This window comes from Artemia franciscana, chromosome 7 (assembly GCF_032884065.1).
Source record: "Artemia franciscana chromosome 7, ASM3288406v1, whole genome shotgun sequence".
In the NCBI taxonomy this organism is placed as follows: Eukaryota; Metazoa; Arthropoda; class Branchiopoda; order Anostraca; family Artemiidae; genus Artemia; species Artemia franciscana.
Genome location: NC_088869.1, coordinates 36,852,647 through 36,874,519, shown reverse-complemented (window position 1 = coordinate 36,874,519; position 21,873 = coordinate 36,852,647). Strand labels below are relative to the sequence as shown.

Below are 21,873 nucleotides of genomic sequence, written 5' to 3'. Positions count from 1 at the left end.
CATTTTAAGAGGTGGTTTTTTCCCTCGTCAATACATCGCTCTTTACGCTAAAGTTCGAATTTTGTTTCAATTCTTTGAGAATTACCCTTAAATCACAAATGCCGTTTAATTAGAATAAATAGCCCTTTTGAAATTACAAAAAAATACTTTAGCGTAAAGAGCGAGTGAACACGAAAAAACTCCCCCTGAACACGTCTGAATACTTCCCAACGATCAATACTATATGTCAACGATGTGCAAAGTTCATAACTTGCAGCCCTTCCCCTGGGGACTGTGGGGATTGAATCGTCCTCAAAGACATAGTTATTAGGTTTTTCGACTATGTTGAACGAAATGGCCAACTCAAAATTTGGATCCTCTGACTTTGGGAAAAAATAAACATGGGAGGGGCCTAGTTGCCCTCCAGTTTTTTGGTCACTTAAAAAGGGCACTAGAACTTTTAATTTCCGTTCAAATGAGCCGTCTCGCAATATTATAAGACCACTGGGTCGATACGATCGCCCCTAGAGAAAAAATAAATAAACATGCACCCGTGATCTTTCTTCTGGCAAAAATACAAAATTCCACATTTTTGCAGATAGGAGCTTGAAACCTCTAAAGTAGGGTTTTTCTGATACGCTGAATCTGATGGTGTTTTCATTAAGATTCTATGACTTCTAGGGATGTTTCCCCTTTTCCCCGAAAATAAGGGAAATTTTCTGAGGCTCGTAACTTTTGATGGGTAAGACTAAACTTGATTAAACTTATATATTTAAAATCAGCATAAGAATTCAATTCTTTTGATGTATCTACTGGTATCAAAATTCTATCTTGATTACTATTGAGCCGGGTCACTCCTTACTTACAGTTCGTTACCACGAGCTGTTTGGTTTATGGATACAGCCAAGCCACATAATAATTCGAAGGGAGAAAAAGCCAATAATTTTTTTTTTCTATCATCTACCTGTACACAGTTTACCTGTTTAGACACTATCTGTCGTTTAATGTGGCTGATAATGTTTGTGAAGATTAAGGTGGTTTTGCGTTAATTCTGAGAAACTGTATAAGAAGGGTTAATTAGCCTATTGTGAATTTTATGAGGAATAAAAATCTTGGTTTCCCACCCCGTTTTTTGTTTATTTATTTTGGCCTTAATTCGTGTCCTTTACTTTTTTTTTTAACTAGGACTCGTAGTATGCGCAAAAACAAAGGAATAAAAGAGTACGAAATTTCAAAGAAGTACGAACTAGATACAGAAAAATACTTATGTAGCTATTTTTTTGTTTTCATTTTGTTCATGCTAATAAAGTGGCGAGTAGGTACGTACACATGGGTCTTTTCGGTCCACTATCGTCCAAAATTCCATGGTTTTTGCGATTTCCGGTATGAATTTCTATATTTAAGTATTATTTGCCTGGTATTTTATATTTCACCCTCCCCCCTGTTCTTGGGCGTCATGCAATTAGAGAACAAATCAAACATAAAACAAGCAACATTTTGCATCATGGATGCCACATTAGGGGCAACCTTGTAAAGAACGAACCCTAGCCAATAGTAGCCGAAAATTTAAAGATACATTTAAAAAAAAAAGAAACTGTCAAGTGAGGAAGAATCGTCATTTGAAGCTAATTTAATATTATTCCAATTAATCCTAACGGGAAAACTATTCCGAAAACAAGGTTGTGGGAATTTGGAAAATAGCTTGAAATTATCAACAGAGGAGGCACCCTCTGACTCTTATCTAAAAACTAAATTTAAAAAAACGAAACAAGTTTTTACAACTGCAAGTAAGGAGCAACATTAAAACTTAAAACGAAGAGAAATTATTACGTATACGAAGGGGATTGCCCCCCCTCTACACCTTGCTCTTCACGCTAAAGTTTTTTAATACTTTTTAAAAAGCTTCCTATCGTTCTAATCAAACGATCTTTGTGTTTCAAGAGCCTTTCTTAAAAAAACTGAGACAAGATTTAAACTTTAGCTTAAAGAGCGAGGTGTTGAATTTAATTTCTGAACTTTTTTGAATTAATGTATGTTTGATTTTGGCTCTCCACACATAAATTATTAAAACGAAATTTTCATATTAATTCTTTTTTTTGGCTAAATATCTTTCTCTTTGTTTTGGTCAGACGATTTTAAGAAAAAAGGGGTTGGGGAGGAGGCCTAGTTGCCCTCCAATTTTTTGGTTACTTAAAAAGTCAACTAGAACTTTGAATTTTTAACGAACGTTTTATTAGTAAAAAGTATTAGTAACTTAAGAAATAACTTACGTAACGAACTTCTATATTCGTATATTTTTATTATGTATATGAGGGAATTTGTCCACTCGTTAATACCTCGCTCTTTACAGTAAAGCTTAAATGTAAATTCCTTTAAAAGTAAATTCCTTTAAGAATGACCCCTGAATCAGAAAGACCGTAGAATAAATAGTTGAAATTACTAAAAAATACTTTAGCGTAAAGAGCGAGGTATTTAGGAGGAGAAAAACCCCTCATGTGTGTAATAATCTCTGTTCGTCTTAAGTTTTAATGCTACTCCTTACTTTCAGTTGGAAAAAACTTTTTTATATTTGTTTTTTCATTGTTTTTTTTTATAATAATGCTAGAAAATCCTGCACCCCCTTCATTGAATTTCTCTTCCCCTTTGACATTTTCATCCAAGAAAAGATCCTCCTACCAAGCCCCCTCCCCTCACCCCCCCCCAAACCAAAAAATACCCCTGAAAACGTCAGTACACTTCCCAATAACCATTACTGTATGTAAACACTGGTCAAAGTTTGTAACTTGCAGCCCCTCCACCAGGGACTATGGGGGAGTAAGTCATCCCCAAAGACATAGTTATTATGGTTTTAGACTATGCTGAACAAAATGGTTCTCTAAAAATTTTTATCCGTTGACTCTGTGAAAATGAGTGTGGGAGGGGGCCTAGGTGCCCTTCAATTTTTTGGCCGCTTAAAAAGGGCACTAGAACTTTTCATTTCTGTTATAATTAGCCCTCTTGCGATATTCTAGGACCACTTGGTCGATATGATGACCCCTGGAAAAAATAAAAAATAAACACGCACCTTGATCGGTCTTCTGGCAAAAAATACGAAGTTCCACATTTTTGTAGATAGGAGCTTGAAACTTTTACAACAGGGTTCTCTGATACGTTGAATGCGATGGTGTGATTCGTTAAGATTCTATGGCTTTTAGGGGGTGTTTTCCCCTATTTTCCAAAATAAGGCAAATTTTCTCTGGCTCGTAACTTTTGATAAGTAAGACTAAATTTGATGAAACTTATATATTTAAAATCAGCATAAAAATCTGATTCTTTTGCTGTATCTTTTAGTATTAAAATTCCGTTTTTTAGAGTTTCGTTTACTATTGAGCAGGGTCGCTAATTACTACAGTTCGTTACCACAAAGTGTTTGATTAAATAAAAAACAAGTTTTTTTCAACTGCAAGTAAGCAGCAACATTAAAACTTAAAACTAAGAGAAATTATTATTAAAAAAAATTAAATTAAAAAAAATAACAAGTTTTTTCAACTGCAAGTAAGGAGCAACATTAAAACTTCAAACGAAAAGAAATTATTACGTGTATGAAGAAGATTGCCCCCTCTTCAACACATTGCTCTTTACGCTAAAATGTTTTAGTACTTTTAAAAAAGCTTCGTAATGTTCTAATCAAACGACCCTTGTGTTTCAGCAGTCGTCCTTAAAGAATTGGGACAAAATTTGAACTTTAGCTTAAAGAGCGAGGTGTTGAAGAGAGGGCAATCCTCTTCATACACGTAAATTTGTCTTTTTTTATGAATGGTGGATACAGCCGAAATACTATCCAAATGCTATCTGTTTAAAACTTTCTTGTTTGTTTTTATTAAGTCATTCAAGCATCGGTCAAGCTAGAAGTTTGAATAGGTCTGAAGGTGTTTATCAATTAAACGAAGGTAATAACAAAATAGATTACTTAGTTTTTGTATCTTGTGGTATCCTAGAAGCGGCTTTAAAGTTTACTAGTCTTGATATTCTTGATATACTACTCCCGACTTCATTTCATTGCTGCACAAAGCAGCCTGTGGTCAGCACGACAGCATAAAGCTAATCAAGGTTTTGGATATAATTACAGCAAGGCTTACCACTCCTAAAAGGAAAATGCATTGCGACTCCCGAGGTTTAAACCTCGGTCCCCAGAGTTTTGAGCGGAGCCGTATTCACTGCACTGTCAAAAAATTGACAGGGCAATGCATTCTGGCTTTAACTACACTATACCCTTGGCGTGACACCAGAAAAGAACCTCTTAAATTTTATGCTGTTTGTTAACTGAGAAAGGTAAAAAAAGAGGATCCTAACTGGGCATATTGATGGCAAATACGCCTTACAATTTAAGTTCCAAAGCGGCCGCTTGAAATATTCAGCAATGGCCGTTAATAAATAATTTGAATATTTAACTTTTGCATAGATTTAGTTTTTTTTGCAATTTAATAGATGGTGAGTGCCTTACTTAATTAGACTTAAAGTGTATCATCATTTGTACAGAGCCGTTCAGAGGGGGGGGGGGTCAGCTGCCCTGGCGCCGTGACTGAGAGGGGGACTGGGGGATTGCCCACTTCGATCATTTTTTTATTCTTATTCGACTTTTTTTGCTTATTATTGTGCCCGGGGTAGGTGGGGCTTTATTTAATTTTTCCCCAGGCACAATAAACCCCAGGAATGGCTCTGCATACGTTACTTGCGAATATGCTACTCCAAAATAATGGAGGTCAGTGGTAACTTTTGGCACTCAAATATCAGTTGGATCATTTTATGGTGATCAAGTTACAGCGCTTTTGGGGAAAAGTTAAAAACAAAGGTTCAAGTAACGGCCGAGGCATGAGTTTCCTCCAAGTGACTGTATAAACCCGAGATTATCTGTCTCCCGAGGTTATGGGTACTTGTCTTTCTCAAGAATAAAACATATATTCTTTTTAGCCTGATATGGAAAACCAAGCTGCCCCCATAGAGGAAACTATTTCTGATGAAGAGGAAGACATGAACTATAGAGCACCAATGATATCAATGTTTGAAGAAGTGCCCCTCATGAATATGTGGGATATACCAGGCTTTGATTCTATGAGTGGTACATCTAGAGAAGCTGTGGATGATCAAATGTAATTTAGTTTTTCATCTAGATTAATTTAAAAACTTTTTCCACAAGACAAGTGTTTCAAAGGAAAGTAAAGTAGAAGCGTAAAATAAGTTTTACGCTTCCAAGCGTAAAACTATCACAAATCACTATTAATAAATAAATGAAACTCAAAACGAACAGAAATTAAAATAAATAGTCGAGTCAAGCTCGACTATTATCGACAAAATTTCTATCAGATGCGTTTCGGGAAAATATGAGCTTTGGGCGTGGTAGGGGTGTTTTTATGGCACTTGGTATTAACCAAGTGACATATAGCAATCGCAAATTCTGTCGGTCTGTCTGTCTGTATGTCTGTCAGTCGGTCCCGGTTTTGCTACTTTAGGCACTTCCAGGTAAGCTAGGACGATGAAATTTGGCAAGCGTATCAGGGACCGGACCAGATTAAATTGGAAATAGTCGTTTTCCCGACTTGACCATCTGGGGGGGAGTGGGGTGCCAGTTAATTCGGAAAAAATAGAAAAAATGAAGTATTTTTAACTTATGAGCGGGTGATGGGATCTTAATGAAATTTGATGTTTGGAATGATATTGTGTCTCAGAGCTCTTGTTTCAAATCCTGACCAGATCTGATGACATTGGGGGGAGTTGGAGGGGGGAAACCTAAAATCTTGGAAAACACTTAGAGTGGAGGAATCGGGATGAAACTTGATGGAAAAATAAACACAAGTCCAAGATACATGATTGACATAATCGGAACGGATCCGCTCTCTTTGGGGTATTTGGGGGGGGGGGGGGTAATTCTGAAAAATTAGAAAAATGAGGTATTTTTAACTTACGAACGGGTGATCGGATCTCAATGAAATTTGATATTTAGAAGGATATCGTGGCTCAGAGCTCTTATTTTAAACCCGACCGGATCTGGTGACATTGGGGGCGGGGAGTTGGGAGGGGGAAACCTAAAACTTGGAAAACACTTAGAGTGGAGGGACCAGGATGAAACTTGGTGGGAAAAATAATCACGAGTCCTAGATACATTATTGACATAACCGGAACGGATCCGCTCTCTTTGGGGTAGTTGGGGGAGGGGTTAATTCCAAAAAATTAGAAAAAATGAGGTATTTTTAACTTACGAACGGGTGATCGGATCTCAATGAAATTTGATATTTAGAAGGATATCGTGTCTCAAAGCTCTTATTTTAAATCCTGACCGGATCTGGCGACATTGCGGGAAGTTTGGGGTGGGGGAACCTAAAATCATGGAAAACGCTTAGATTGGAGGGATCGGGATGAAACTTGGTGGGAAAAATAAGCAGAAGTCTTACACACGTGATTTACATAATTGGAACGGATCCGATCTTTTGGGGGGGGAGGGGGGTAATTCTGAAAAATAAGAAAAAATGACGTATTTTTAACTTACGAAGGAGTGATCGGATCTTCATGAAACTTCATATTTAGAAGGACCTCGTAACTCAGATCTCTTATTTTAAATCTCAACCGGATCAAGCGTAATTGGGGGGGGGGGGCAGCTGGGGGGACCGGAAATCTTAGAAAATACTTAAACCGGTGAGATCAGGATGAAACTGGATGGGAAGAATAGAAACCTGTCTAAGATACGTGACTGACATAACCGGACCGGATCTGCTCTCTTTGGTGGAATTGGGGGGGGGGGGTAATTTTGAAAATTGAGGTATTTGTAACTTACGAAAGGGTGACCAGACCTTAATGAAATTTGATATTTATAAGGGTCTCGTGCTTTAAAGTTCTAATTTTAAATTCCGACCAGATCCTGTGACATTGGGGGGAGTTGGAGGGGGAAACCGGAATTCTTGGAAAACGTGAAAATTGGGGTATTTTCATCTTACGAATAGATGATCGGATCTTAATGAAATTTGATTTTTAGAAGGAATTCATGTCTCAGAGCTCTTATTTCAAATCCCGACCAGATCTTTTGACATTGGGGGGAGTTGGAGGGGAAAATCTTGGAAAAACACTTGGAGTGGAGGAATCGGGATGAAGCCTGGTAGATAGAATAAACAAATGTTCTTGATACGTGATTGACAGAATCGTACTGATTCGCTCTCTTTAGGGGAGTTGGGGGGAGGGGTTCAGTGATTTGGCGAGTTGGGTGCTTCTGGACGTGCTAGGACGATGAAAATTGGTAGGCGTGTTAGGGAGCTGTACAATTTGACTTGATAAAGTCATTTTCCCAGATTCGACCATCCGGGGGGCTAAAGGGAGAGGAAAAACTAGAAAAAATTAGGTATTTATACCTTACGAGTGGGTGATCGGATCTTACTGAATTTTGATATTTAGAAAGACATCGTGACTCAGAGCTCTTATTTTAAATCCTGACCGGCATTAAGCCTCTTATTTTCCTTTTTAAATCAATCTATTGATTCATAGAATTTTGTTAGAGCTCATACCATATGATCTCTTGGCTCTTAGCTCTTCTCGCCTCGTCACAAGTGCCATATGAGCTCTTAGCTCTTGTTTGACCTCGAATCAGTTTTGACTATTAAAAAGGGCACTAGCCCTTTCAATTTGCAGTCTACTGAGTCATTTTCGAAGCTTCTACGTCAACTCGTTCGATACGAACTGCCCTGGTCTAAACAAAAAAAATAATGATAATACATGACACATTGTGCCCACATCGATTAGCTTCACGTCTTGTAACTAATTGAGCATAAAAACGGTTTCAAAATTTGGACGAATGATTTAACGATATATGGTAGGGTTAAAACGATGTCGAAACTAATCATCGCCTTTTTTAGCTATAAAGGAATTACACTTGATTGAATGAGAAGTAGTTTTCCCCTTTTCTTTGATAATACCAACAAAAATTATCTTCGTCACTATAGTTCATATAAGTAGGTATGTTTACACCCTAGATAGGAGAATAACCATTGTCAACTCCCCGTCCCTCCCTAGAAAGATTGTGCCTGAACGAGCGTTTTTGGATGCGGCGGATCTTCACCTAAATATGGAAGGAAATAGCATGACACATCTAGGAGAATTATGTACTGTTTTTAGTGTAACCTAAGGTGTTAGGGTCTTTTTCCTCTAACATCTGTCTCTATCTTTTCCTTTAGTTCTAATAAAAAGGTTAATCTTTCACAAAATTTATGTTTTACGAAAGATGCCATTTTAACCATGTATATAGCGCATAATCGTTAGCGTCATGCATACCAGTGCAATGATGCATACAACTCAAATGCTGCAAAATTACTTTAAACTAGAACAAGCCACTACTATGCCCTGTTAACTTACCCTCTCAGTTCTTACCAGAGTATAATTCGCGAATTGCTTCGAACAGCTAGAAAGGTACTGCGGCTCCTAGCCCTATCTCCCTCGCTAATTTCAGTAGATTAAACTCGCCCTTGGCTTATGATAGCAAATACTTAAATAACAGCTAAGTAGCATTCGATAATTGATTTCAAAATCCATTTTGTGTCTGGGGTTTTATTCTAAGTAAAACTCGTATTATTTTATTATGTTTATGCCAGGATCGATGCTTATGCCTGCTATCGTGGTTATCCTGCTTCTATAGAATTAAATAAATTTGATTGCCAGATAAGAAAAATTCCGATTTTTGACATAACTAGGTTATTGTTAGCCCTTATACAACGTCTGAAATTGTATGTTGGAAAGTTGTAGAGTTTTTCGTTTAATGGTAGCAGTATCTAAGACATTTAGTGATAAAATGATTAGCTGTTCAATGCTCTGAAATGATCCGCTCTTATTTTCCTTCTTTTCTTCTTTTTTTTTTTTTTTGCTTTTATTCAAAGTGAAAACTAAAAGGGTAAAAAGTCCAGTTTAAGTGCTAAAAAATTGTATTCCCATGCTCAAGATAATTAGCAATAAAAAGCATATGAAGGGTGAAAGACTTGTGATCGCCCATTTCGAATGTAGGATAGTCGGGATGAAAAAGAGGCCGGAATGCAAAGGACCGAAACCTTAATATTGAATGATAATAAGGGCAAAGAATAGCCAGTCCGTAATTTTCTCCATGGGGGGGGGGATTCTTGCCTGAAAAGTGTTGAATTTGTTTTCCAAATAGTGCAAAATTTTGCACCTTTTGCAAATGGTTGGTGTTCTAGGGGAATGAATGGAGCTAGACCCCCAGTCCCCTATATCCCCCGTGTATTGTGTTTGTATTCAATGATTTATTACAATGAGCAAAAACTATTTCTTTCAATATAGCCACAAATGAAATTTATATTGGGAAACGCTTCCTTTTATCTCTTTTACAGCCTATAATAGTAATAAAAAATAGATAATGAAAAATGACAACGTTTTCTTATTCTATTTAGGATCCCCAATTAGGAGGATAAGTAAAATTTGTAATTTTCATTCTGAACCGGATTACTTTTAGAATTCACCCAGCTTAATCCCCCTTGCTGAAACAATGAGAATACGCATTCGCGTAAGTTGTGATACTAATTTATGGCTTAGGGATGGTCTTGAGTTATATTTGTATATATTCACCAATAATCTAAACTTGGTAACATATAATTATAAAAAAAATACCGGATGAAAAAAAATAATAATAAATAATCGGTATGGAAACAATGCAAGGGGAGTTTGGACGCATATTTTGACCCATAGTGATTTTAGCTATTTAGTTAAATTTTCATGAAGGTTATGAGGCCAAAACAAAAAATGTGCACCAGTTAGCTCAGATTTTTTTTAACATTTTTGGAAGTTATCTTAAGATGTGTTGCGATAATAACATTTTGAAGCTCTAAAAAAAAAAAGAAAAAACTGAACTTTTTTCTATCTTTTTCTATCTTTTTTCTAGAAAAAAACTGAACTTTTTTATCGAAACTTTTTGTTCCTCTTATGAATTCAGCCTTTGACTGCTTTGTTCCTTAAGGCCTCCTGTACATGCATGATTTCGAAAATGTTTAAATGTATGCGTGTAGACTTGAAGTGTGTTTTTATTCACCTCATTTTTTTTTTACCTATTCTCGTGCTTCTTTAAGATTTTTATGGTAGCGTTCGTGGTATTTAAAAAAAATATGAGTAAAGTAACAGTCTTAAATTTGTCAAAATCCTTACAAGCCCATTTCACAAAATATTTCCTTTATAGGATTTATTCTACTCTACTTTTATTGCAGGCCAGCTATGGACCCCTACTCAAAAGTTCAGGCAGGGCTAGTCGACAATGTGATTGACAATAATGCCAAGTCTTCCTTGTTTTCTCTGTTAATGAACGAGAACCATGCTGGCCGGCTGGAACCAGGTTCGCGACCAGCTTTTAAGAAAATGATTCCTGAAAAGCAGCAGTTGAGGTCTGAAATGAATAGTATAAAGAAACGAAAAGTAATTATTGTTTCATCATCTCTCTCTCTCTCTCTCTCTCTCTCTCTCTCTCTCTCTCTCTCTCTCTCTCTCTCTCTCTCTCTCTCTCTCTCTCTCTCTCTCTCTCTCTCTCTCTATCTATCTCTCTATCTATCTATCTATCTATCTATCTATCTATCTATCTATCTATCTATCTATCTTCCTCCAACCCTCCTTACTTTCTTGGCCCTACGGCTAGGTGCGATTAGCATGGAAAGTTTCTCAGGTGTTGAAAGCTGAACTTCTTTTTCCGACTTATTGAGTTAACGCATAATTTATGTCAATCGACAACTAATATCTTTGATATTTAATACAAAAATTATATAGCTTAAAGTTCAGGAACATGTAAATTTCTCGCTGGGATATTTCAACTCCAATCTTGAACTTTCAATAGTGTCTGTAGATGCTCTTTCTTCAGATAGGCTGTTCTATGTTTGAATGAAATGAAATGAATTGAATTGTTGAATTGAATGAAATGAGATAATGAGATGATGTTCTAGCAGACATTTGTTGAACTGGTTTTGCTATTGAAATATGGGAGGAATAGGATTGGAAGATAAGAATAGTTGAAGGTTTTTCAAGCCCAAGTCACATCACTTTGGTCTCTCTGGTACTTAAGTATTGTGAGTTTGAGCCTCTTTAAACAATATCATATGGTAGAACTTTAAGGTGCATTATCATTTTGGTAGGTCTTTTCGGACATCCTCAATATTAAAATAATAAGTTGTAAGTTTTTAAGGCTGGTTTTCTAGAGCTGATAGTACAGCTAATTAGTCTCAAGGCTTTTTTGGCTTTATCTACATGCAATTCACTGTGTTTGTGACATTTCAGTTTGTCATCAGTTGTAGCTCACATAACAGGTCCTTCACATAATGGACACTTTCAAGAGCTTGTAAAATCTTATCTATAGTTGGAATATGGTAGAAATTACTAGTTTTTTTATGGCCCAAATGGTATGGGCTTTAGATTTTATGGTGCTAAATTCTAGTTTCCAAGTAGTAGCCCATTGACATCACACTAAAATCTAGCTAGAGCATATTTTCGGTAGGAAAAATGGGACTAAATAGCTCTAAATCTCCGCCAAACATAATTAATTGGTTCTGAATTAAAGATGGACCATTGTTTACATATAGAAATTGAATGTGGTCAGTCCAAGGATGCTGCCTTGGGGAACACCACTAAATAGGGAAACCAAGTCAGACCGTGTTTTGCTTTCGTTATCACTATACTGTATGCCATGTTATAAACGTTCAGAGAGGAAATCTTCTTTCCACGGGACAATTATTTGACTCAACTTGTGATCACTAAGCTAGTTATAAAGGCAGCTAGTATATGCTAGTAGGCAGCTTCGTCGAAATCCGTAGTTTAATCAAGTAATATTAAATCTACCGGAAGATCATGACTAATCATTGTTGTAGTTTGTTCATAAGCGTATATTACGTTAATGTTTGTGGGTCTTATCTCCTGAAGCCATGCTGAATAAAATTAAGACGTTTTTTGCATTCAAGATAGGCGAGAATGGGGTTGTTAATTCCGCGACCTTTGCAACTATACTAGTCTGTCTGATAAGCTTAATAGTTCCAAAGATCTTGCATTAGATCAGCAACATATTGATGTAAGATTATTTTTTGGGTGAATTGTTTTGAAGGGGGTTAAATCCGTGCATTTATTTTTCTTCTTATATCTTCACTGCATTCACTATTCCTACTTATAATGCCACCAAAGTAACCAGATCTATTTACCGTGCCCATTTGCTTGCCATTTAATGTCAAATCTTCATCGCAATTTATTAAGTGATTTAGTTGTATCATTCAGTTTCAAACCCACCCTCATACACAAGTGCGTCATTAGAATTGTCTATAACAAGGGGGAATTGATCTTTTTGTCTGGAAAAAGATCTATTTTTTTTTAATTTCTGTTCGTTTCTAATATAGTTTCAGAATAACCTCAACGTTAAGCTTATGTTCCTCTCAAACCGCTGCTTCGAGAGAAGGGGCTTATTTATGTGTAGTGTATTTGCTTTACCCAATAAACTGAAATTTTTCAAATACAAAGCACGAACTTCTTTTCGCTTAAATTTTTTCATAGTAGTGCTTTTCTTTTTTGAACCTTGTCTGAAGATTACACTCGGTAGCATAAAGTTTCTGACAGTTTAGCTCCCTAGTTAATGTGGGAAAAGACGGAGCCTAAAAATGTAGCTTTTTGGGGTAAATTTGGCACTTTCTGACCAAAATTAGCATTTACAGCGAAAAGTTACGTTTTTAGGCCGATGAAGTCCCTTTATAAGGCACCATTTTAAGTGTATAAAATACCGATTTTTACAGGGTGTTTGTTTAAGACTTAACTTAGTCTCAACAAAAAGTGACACGAGGGAACGTTCTGGGACAACATACTAGCATGTTTTACATTGCTTTTACTTTACGTTGACAAAAGCGATTCTTTGCTAAGGTTTTATGTGACGAAGACCCGACGAAAAGACCTTCTAAAAAATTTTTAGGGTGGGGGTTTCCCCCCTTGTTAGTCCCTTGCTTATTACACTCGACCCCCGGAACCGCCAAAACTTCGTTTATTTCGTCAACAATTCTGCCTAGACCGCTTATTTTTGAGACTTTCAGCTTCTTATCTAAAACTATGACATCGCTGTTAGTAATCTGTCCATATATGTTTGTTGTTCGTAAATAGTAAAAAATATTACCCCCCCCCCCCCTATTGCGTCCTTTTGATGCTCTTCGCCCTATATGAGAATGCTAGAGCGATGTAATTTAAGGCACTGTTACTACCTATCAGATGTGATTCGAATTCTCAGTAGCTTTTGAAGGCACTGCCCACTAACAAGGGCTAGGGGATTTGAGGGGTCAAATCCCCTAGCCCCCCTGGATTCATATTGCCCCTCTGGATCATATTCTGGATCATCTGGATTCTATAGCCCCTCTGGATCATATTCATATTGGAATCAATTAAAGGTATCGAATTGACCAATTTACTTTTTAACCATAGGCTAAAAATCGCCATTATTCACGGTATTTAATTTTTTTGTTATCCTAATATTCATTGACGCTTATAAATTCTAGGTTTGTGACTCTCTATTACTTCCCAAAAGAGACTTCCAAAGCCCGGTCTTGGTAAATGATGAATTGATGCTCTGTGAGAAGGCAAGTCCAAACCGAGTTTCTCCGCCTGTTAATGATCATGCCATTTCAAGCCATGGAAGCCAATTCTATTGCCCCAGTGATGCATTCAAATTGTCTGCAGATCCAAGACAAGAAAGTGTTCTGCTAAATTTGCTGGTTAGTGGAATTGATGCCAAAGAGGGATATGTTTGTTCGCCTTTGCTTCAGGATAAGGTTGGGGTATTGTCCGATAGTGCTGTATCAAGTATTAATGCTATTATGCTACCATAATATTTTGGATTACATAAAAAGGAGGGTTTCCCCCATGAAAGTAAAGAGCAACGGTAAAACTAAGAGAGAACAGAAACAATCCTAAATATAAGGAGGCTATTCGTGCCTTCAATCCTCTACCGATTAAACATAAAATTTTAGTGTTTTTATCATGCTATGAAAATCTAGTTGGTCATATAAGTGTATTTACTTTATACAGTAAGGTTTTCTTTTCAAATCTTTTGAAAATGATGTAATAGATAATAGATGGATAATAGATGTATATAATAGATGGATAATAGATAATAGATGTAATAGATAAATAAAACGCTGGCGATACCAATCAACAATTTTTGAAACGTACTGAGCTTCTGGTAAAGAACTAGTAAACTTGCACTGAGAGAATCTAGACGGAACCGTTTCTTATTTCATGCCAAAAAATTTTTTTTCTTTTAATTTCTATTCATTTTTAATTTAATTGTTGTGCGTAAAAAGCAGATTGCCAAAGGGACGCACTAATGAATGGGTTTACCCCACTCCTCAAAAGTGCCTTGTTACTGCAATCTAAGGGGTAAGCCTGGCGGGTACCACAGCTTTTGCTATCAACTCTTCCCCCCCCCCCTTCTGCTTACTTTCCTCTCGCCACCTCTATCGCAGCGTTATTGACTATAAATATTGGATTTCCTTATTATATTCTTACAGCTTGATCAAACAGTTCGTGGTAACGAACTGATTTTTATGCTTAGATTTGTATGCTGATTTTAAATATATAAGTTTCATCAGATTTAGTCTTACCCATCAAAAGTTACGAGCCTGAAAAATTTGCCTTATTTTGGAAAATAGGGGGAAACACCCTTAAACGTCATAATATCTTAACAAAAATGACACCATCACATTCAGCGTACCAGAGAACCCTACTGTAGAAGTTTCAAGTGCCTATCTACAAAAATGTGGAATTTTGTATTTTTTGGCAGAAGACCGATCATGGGTGCGTTTTTTTTTTCGTTTTTTTCTGGGATGATCGTATCGAACCAGTGGCCCTAGAATGTCGCGAAGCCACCTAGGCCCCCTCCCACGCTCATTTTTCCCAAAGTCACCGGATCAAAATTTGAGATGGCCATTCTGTTCAGCATAGTTGAAAAACCTAGTAACTATGTCTTTGGGGATGACTTACTCCCCCACAGTCCGGGGGATGGGCTGCAAGTAAAAAACTTTTACCATTATTTACATCTAGAAATGCTTATTGGGAAGTGTACAGACGTTTTCAGGGGGATTTTTTCTGGTTGATGGGAGGGGGCCGGGGGGGAGGGGTACGTGGTATGATCTTTTCATGGAGAATTTATCACGGGGGAAGAGAAATTCCACGAAGGGGGTCAGGATTTTCTAGCATTCTTTAAAAAAAAAACAATGAAAAAATAAATATGAAAAAGTTTTTTTTTTTTTTCAACTGGATGTAAGGAGCAGTATTTAAACTTAAATCGGACAGTGGTTTTTACGCATATTAGAAGGTTATTCTCCTAAATACCTTGCTCTATACGCTAAAATATTTTTTGTAATTTCAACTGTTTATTCTAGGACCATTGTGGTTCAGAGGTCATTCTTAAAGAATTGGGATAAAATCTAAGCTTTTGCGTAAAGAGCGAGGTATTGACGAGGGGGTGAACTCTCTCATATACGTAATAAAAATATACGAAAATAGAAGCTAGTTACGTATCTTAATTCGTAAGCTACATGTATTTATTACTAATAAGAACGTTCTTTTTAAAAAAAAGAAAAATTCTAGTTTCCTTTTTAAGTAACCAAAAAATTGGAAGGCAAATAGGCCTCCTACCCCACCCCTTTTTCTCAAAATCGTCCGATCAAAACTATGAGAAAACCATTTAGCCACAAAAAATTAATATGCAAATTTCGTTTTAATTATTCATGTGCAGAGAGCCAAAATAAAACATGTGTTATTTCAAAAACGTTCCGAAATTAAATAACAAAAACAAGTTTTTTCAACTGAAAGTAAGGAGCGACATTAAAACTTAAAACGAACAGAAATTACTCCGTATATGAAAGGGGCTGTTTCCTCCTAAACGCCCCGCTCTTTACGTTAAAATTTTTCAATTTGTTTTAGAAAGTAGAGTTGTGAGAAAGGGTCAAATTTATTTTTATATTTGTTTATTTATTTATTTTCTTTGCAGACTGGAGGTAGAATGGAGTCATTCAATTTTTCCGGAAACGCTGCAAATGGAACAGTACCTAAAGAAATGATTGAACCTCGTGGACCAATAAAAACCATCATACGTGTTCCGAAAAAGTACCAGAAACGCTTTCAACTTTGAATCAAAGTGAAACTGCATAAATGGACAATGCTCTTTGAGGATTTTATCGAAATAAGTCGATATGTCTTCTTTTATTTAAGAGGCTTTGGGGTCGGATGATAGTCCTATCACTCATGTTATTCTTACATTTACTAACATTATTTAGATACAGGAGGTTATTACATGTGGTACCATGTTTAAGAAGATCTTTTTCGTATGTATCCTTTTCCTTTGTTTCCTGGAATTAAATGTTATAATGGTTTAGTGCAGACAGTTTGTTCCTGTTATTGCTTTAAGAAGCTTAGTAATTACTTTTTGGTGGATATTTCTTCTTTTTTTTTTATCCTCTTTCATGTTTTTGTGAGTTGGATATTTTGGCAGCCTTGTTGCTGGAAAATCGTATGGCTGTTGAATTGTACAATATTTAAGATTTATAAGGCGATTTATGACTAATTTATAAAATAAATTGTTTTTTTAAGATGATAATCCCCTCTTCCCCAAGTTCTGTTGAAAAACTCATGAATAATTTTGGCTTGTTGTAATTTCATTTATTTTGGGAAGGGAAAAAATGGTATATCTATTTGATAGGGATAGGCTTGAAAATTTGTGGCTACTTGGCTAAGTTCAAGGTCGACAATTTTTTTTCTAGTTAAATTCAATTATGTTGAATTGGATAGTTGTGTTTTATTTATGTGTCCTGACATAGAACATTTGAGACGAGATGTCTATAAGTCAGGATGCAGTTAGAAGTTTTTTTCTTCTTTTTACGCTTTTTTCCTATTCCTCGCTCTAATTTTTGCGAATATAAGGTGATGGGTTCCAACTATCAGTTACTTTGTTATTGTTTAAAGAGTTTTCATGGAATGTTGGAATTGTTGGCTGGAAATAAATCGACCTGGCAAAACCTGTATGTTATTTTGATTTACAGAAATAATGAATAACATAAATATTATATTCGCCCGCAAAGATTGTGCTGCATATGTTTGTGTTCTTTTATGGAATAGATATTACTTTTATAATATTCATTTGTTAATCCATAGGTATATTTCATTCAAGTATCTGGCAAGCTATCTTTCTAAAGTCATAGGCACGTATATGCACTTTGTTAAGCACATAATAGCTTAAATAATTATATAGGTTATAGTTTGAACGATGGTTTACATCAGGGTCTTCCAAACTGGGAGGCGTGGCTCCCTAGGGAGGCACAGACTAGTCCAAGGAGAGGCGCGAATGTTAGCCAGGATTGGACAAAACCCCAAATGAAAAGAACCACGCAGTCATACAAAGTACCTTAACCCTTTTATGATTGACGGGATTTAGAGGCCCAGGCTGAAAAAAGCTAGGTTTAGCTTCTCAAGATAAAACTAGCAAGATTTTATAGTTGTTGCTGAATATTCCGCTCATGGGCGATCTTTCAGACGATTGTTAGAAACGCTCTTTGTGATCAACTAGTTTCTCAGATACACACAAGGAACTACGCACAGAAGGAACTCATGTAGTTAAAACAGCATATTGAATTGTACATTTCAATATATTAAAGGGAATAATGTAACTGAAGATATTTTTTTTTTTTGCAAATCCATTCTTGACAAAGCCATATCCAGTGAAATCCTTAATAAACTTAACTTTTGGTTTAATGAAAACGGCACATTGAGGAAAAATCGCGTTTGACTTTGTAGAGATGGTGTAAAGTCAATGTGAGGACGCAAAACTGGCCTTCTAGAACTAAATGAAATGAAAACACTCCTGGTGTTCTCTGGCCACACTGCATGCTCTATAGACCAGCTCTCGTATAAAAAAAAATATGAATGAGGAACTAAAAGAAGTTCTTACAAAAGTTTACGAAAACTATAAACTATATTAAAAACAGTTCACTATAAGTTAGAGGATTTACATAATCCGTATTACATAACATTACATAATCTGTGTGACGATACTTATGCTTTTCTTTTATTCTATTGTGAAGGGTTCTGGATATATAGTGACTCAGAGGATATATGAACTCAAAGTGGAAATTGCAATTTTTATCGCAGAAAGTTGATGTGAGGAAACAAACATATCTAGGGATGGTAATCTAACTATTAAACTGGCCTGTTTGATGGATATTTTAGGAGACTTCAGCTTTTTGAAAAAAGCTGATATAAGGGTCAAAAATGAATCTATTTATTCAAAAAGATGATGTGAAAGTAATCATACAAAATGCAGCTATGGAAGGCAAGTTTAGCAAAAAAAAAGTGAGATGTGTCCACTTTTAAATTTATGCATCCAATTTCACATAGAAGCAAACAAAAATTCATTTTTTGAACATTTGGATGCTTTTTCAGACTGAATCGTCCGTAAGAACTTTCACAGAGTGGGAATTTTCAGCGAAGATGGAAATGTCCAAAGGAAATTTTACCGGGGAGAGGGTTTATTTTACGTGGGAAGAAACTTTTATCGGAAGAATTTCACGTGAGGGGAGGGAATTTTTCATGGAGAGTCAGCCAGATTGACCGGCATTATTTGAAAAACGTTCAGAAATAAAATAAATTAAACAAATATTTTCAACTGAATGTATGGAGCAACAATAAAATTCAAAACAAACTGAAACTATTCCTTATATGAAGAGTTGTCCCCTCATCACAAGGCCGTTTAATCAGAATAGGAAGCTTTTTAAACATGAGATAAAAACTTTAGCATGAAGAGCAAGGTATTGAGGAGGGGGGACACATTCATGTGCATAATAATTTCTGTTCGTTTTAAGTTTTAGTGTTGCTCAATACTTTTAGTTGAAAAAAAAAACTTGTTTTTCTTATATTTGATCAATTACAGGAGTTGTAATAGTAGAAAACATGATACGATAAGATTTCGCTACGGAAAACAATTGTTTGTAGTAAAATTAAGGGTTAGTTTGAAGTATGGAACTTCTTAAGTAGAACTTCTGATTACTGTTTGCAGGCATAATGCTTATGGGGAGTTCTTTATACTGGTCGCTTGTCAAAGAATACTTCTTTGACAAGCGCAATAGGAGTAGTTTTTTATGGCACTTGGTATTAACCAAGTGACATATAGCAATCGCAAATTCTGTCGGTCTGGCTGTCTGTCTGTCTGTCGGTCCCGGCTTTGCTACTTTAGGCACTTCCAGGTAAGCTAGGACGATGAAATTTGGCAAGCGTATCAGGGACCGGACCAGATTAAATTAGAAATAGTCGTTTTCCCGATTTGACCATCTGGGGGGGGGGAGTGGGGGGCCGGTTAATTCGGAAAAAATGAAGTATTTTTAACTTATGAACAGGTGATGGGATCTTAATGAAATTTGATGTTTGGAATGATATTGTGTCTCAGAGCTCGTATTTTAAATCCCGACCGGATCTGATGACATTGGGGGGAGTTGGAGGGGGAAAACCTAGGTAGTTCTGAAAAATTAGAAAAAATGAGCTATTTTTAACTTACGAACGGGTGATCGGATTCTCAATGAAATTTGATGTCTAGAAGGATATCGTATCTTAGAGCTTTTATTTTAAATTCCGACCGGATCTGGTGACATTGGGGGGGGAGTTGGGAGGAGGAAACCTAAAACTTGGAAAACACTTAGAGTGGAGGGATCGGGATGAAACTTGGTGGGAAAAATAAACACAAGTCCTAGATACATGATTGACATAAACGGAACGGATCCGCTCTCTTTGGAGTAGTTGGGGGGGGGGGGGGGTATTTCTTAAAAATTAGAAAAAATGAGGTATTTTTTAACTTACGAACGGGTGATCGAATCTCAATGAAATTTGATATTTAGAAGGATATCGTGGCTCAGAGCTCTTATTTTAAACCCGACCGGATCTGGTGACATTGGGGGGGAGTTGGGAGGGGGAAACCTAAAACTTGGAAAACACTTAGAGTGGAGGGATCGGGATGAAACTTGGTGGGAAAAATAATCACGAGTCCAAGATACATGATTGACATAACCGGAACGGATCCGCTCTCATTGGGGTAGTTGCGGGAGGGGTTAATTCTGAAAAATTAGTAAAAATGAGGTATTTTTAACTTACGAACGGGTGATCGGATCTCAATGAAATTTGATGTTTAGAAGGATATCGTGTCTCAAAACTCTTATTTTAAATCATGACCGGATCTGGTGACATTGGGGGAAGTTTGGAGTGGGGGAACCTAAAATCATGGGAAACGCTTAGATTGGAGGGATCGGGATGAAACTTGGTGGGAAAAATAAGCAGAAGTCTTACATACGTGATTTACATAATTGGAACGGATCCGCTCTATTTGGGGGGGGGGGGTTAATTCTGAAAAATAAGAAAAAATGATGTATTTTTAACTTACGAAGGAGTGATCGGATCTTCATGAAACTCCGTATTTAGAAGGACCTCGTAACTCAGATCTCTTATTTTGAATCTCAACCGGATCAAGCGTAATTGGGGGGGGGGCAGTTGGGGGGACCGGAAATCTCAGAAAATACTTAAAGCGGTCAGACCAGGATGAAACTAGATGGAAGAATAGAAATCTGTCTAAGATACGCGAATGACATAACCGGACCGAATCTGTTCTCTTTGGTGGAATTGGGAGGGGGGTAATTTTGAAAATTGAGGTATTTGTAACTTACAAAAGGGTGACAAGATCTTAATGAAATTTGATATTTAGAAGGATCTTGTGCTTTAAAGTTCTAATTTTAAATTCCGACCAGATCCTGCGACATTGGGGAGAGTTAGAGGGGGAAACCGGAATTCTTGGGAAACGTGAAAATTGGGGTATTTTTATCTTACGAATAGATGATCGGATCTTAATGAAATTTGATTTTTAGAAGGAATTCATGTTTCAGAGCTCTTATTTCGAATCCCGACCAGATCTTTTGACATTGGGGGAGTTGGAGGGGGAAATCTTGGAAAAACACTTGGAGTGAAGGAATCGGGATGAAGCTTGGTGGATAGAATAAACAAATGTCCTTGATACGTGATTGACAGAATCGTACTGGATTCGCTCTCTTTGGGGGAGGTGGGGGGAGGGGCTCAGTGATTTGGCAAGTTTGGTGCTTTTGGACGTGCTAGGACGATGAAAATTGGTAGGCGTGTCAGGGAGCTGCACAATTTGACTTGATAAAGTCATTTTCCCAGATTCGACCATCTGGGGGGCTAAAGGGAGAGGAAAAATTAAAAAAAATTAGGTATTTATAACTTACGAGTGGGTGATCGGATCTTAATGAATTTTGATATTTAGAAGGATATCGTGACTCAGAGCTCTTATTTTAAATCCTGACCGGCATTAAGCCTCTTATTTTCCTTTTTAAGTCAATCTATTGATTCATAGAATTTTGTTAGAGCTCATACCATATGATCTCTTGGCTCTTAGCTCTTCTCGCCTCGTCACAAGTGCCATATGAGCTCTTAGCTCTTGTTTTTTTTAAGTTGGTTAAAATTCGAGCAAAAAGCAATTTATCTTTTTGCGGTCCCAGTAAGGGGTGTAAATACTTCTTCTTTTTCACTTTTCACTTGTTTTTTTTTTTAATATGTTTTCTACTTTTCATTTACTAAGGGGACTGGAAAAGGGACTATTTGGGGCTTTAAACCTCCAAGTAAGGTTTTCTTACCATGGCAATTGTCATTGCACCTTAGTTATGTTTTCTAGCCTTTCAACTCCTGAGTTAGCACCCAAAAGGGCCATTTTTGATAACTTATGGCAATTTACTTTGGCGTTATGAAGACGAATTTACAAAAAACGACGCAGATAATGTCAAGAGGTTTAAAAAAAGAGATTTAAACTTAGCAAAAAAAAAGAAACCA

The 21,873-nt window shown here is 36.6% G+C and overlaps 1 protein-coding gene across 8 annotated transcripts in view; it reads left to right on the top strand.

Annotated features, from left to right (window-relative positions):
- The window catches only part of LOC136029228 (uncharacterized), a 497,253-nt gene extending 480,121 nt beyond the window's left edge, over nt 1-17,132 (top strand). For 4 of the 8 annotated variants that reach the window (XM_065707441.1, XM_065707439.1, XM_065707440.1 and 1 more), the window contains 4 exons: nt 4,930-5,108; nt 10,203-10,407; nt 13,497-13,775; nt 15,992-17,132. In XM_065707441.1, coding sequence (XP_065563513.1) covers nt 4,930-5,108; nt 10,203-10,407; nt 13,497-13,775; nt 15,992-16,132 — 804 coding nt within the window. In that variant the 3' untranslated portion in view covers nt 16,133-17,132. The remainder of the gene's footprint in view (nt 1-4,929; nt 5,109-10,202; nt 10,408-13,496; nt 13,776-15,991) is intronic. The other 4 variants (XM_065707447.1, XM_065707448.1, XM_065707443.1 and 1 more) reach the window with 2 other exon arrangements.
- The last annotated feature ends 4,741 nt before the right edge of the window (nt 17,133-21,873 follow it).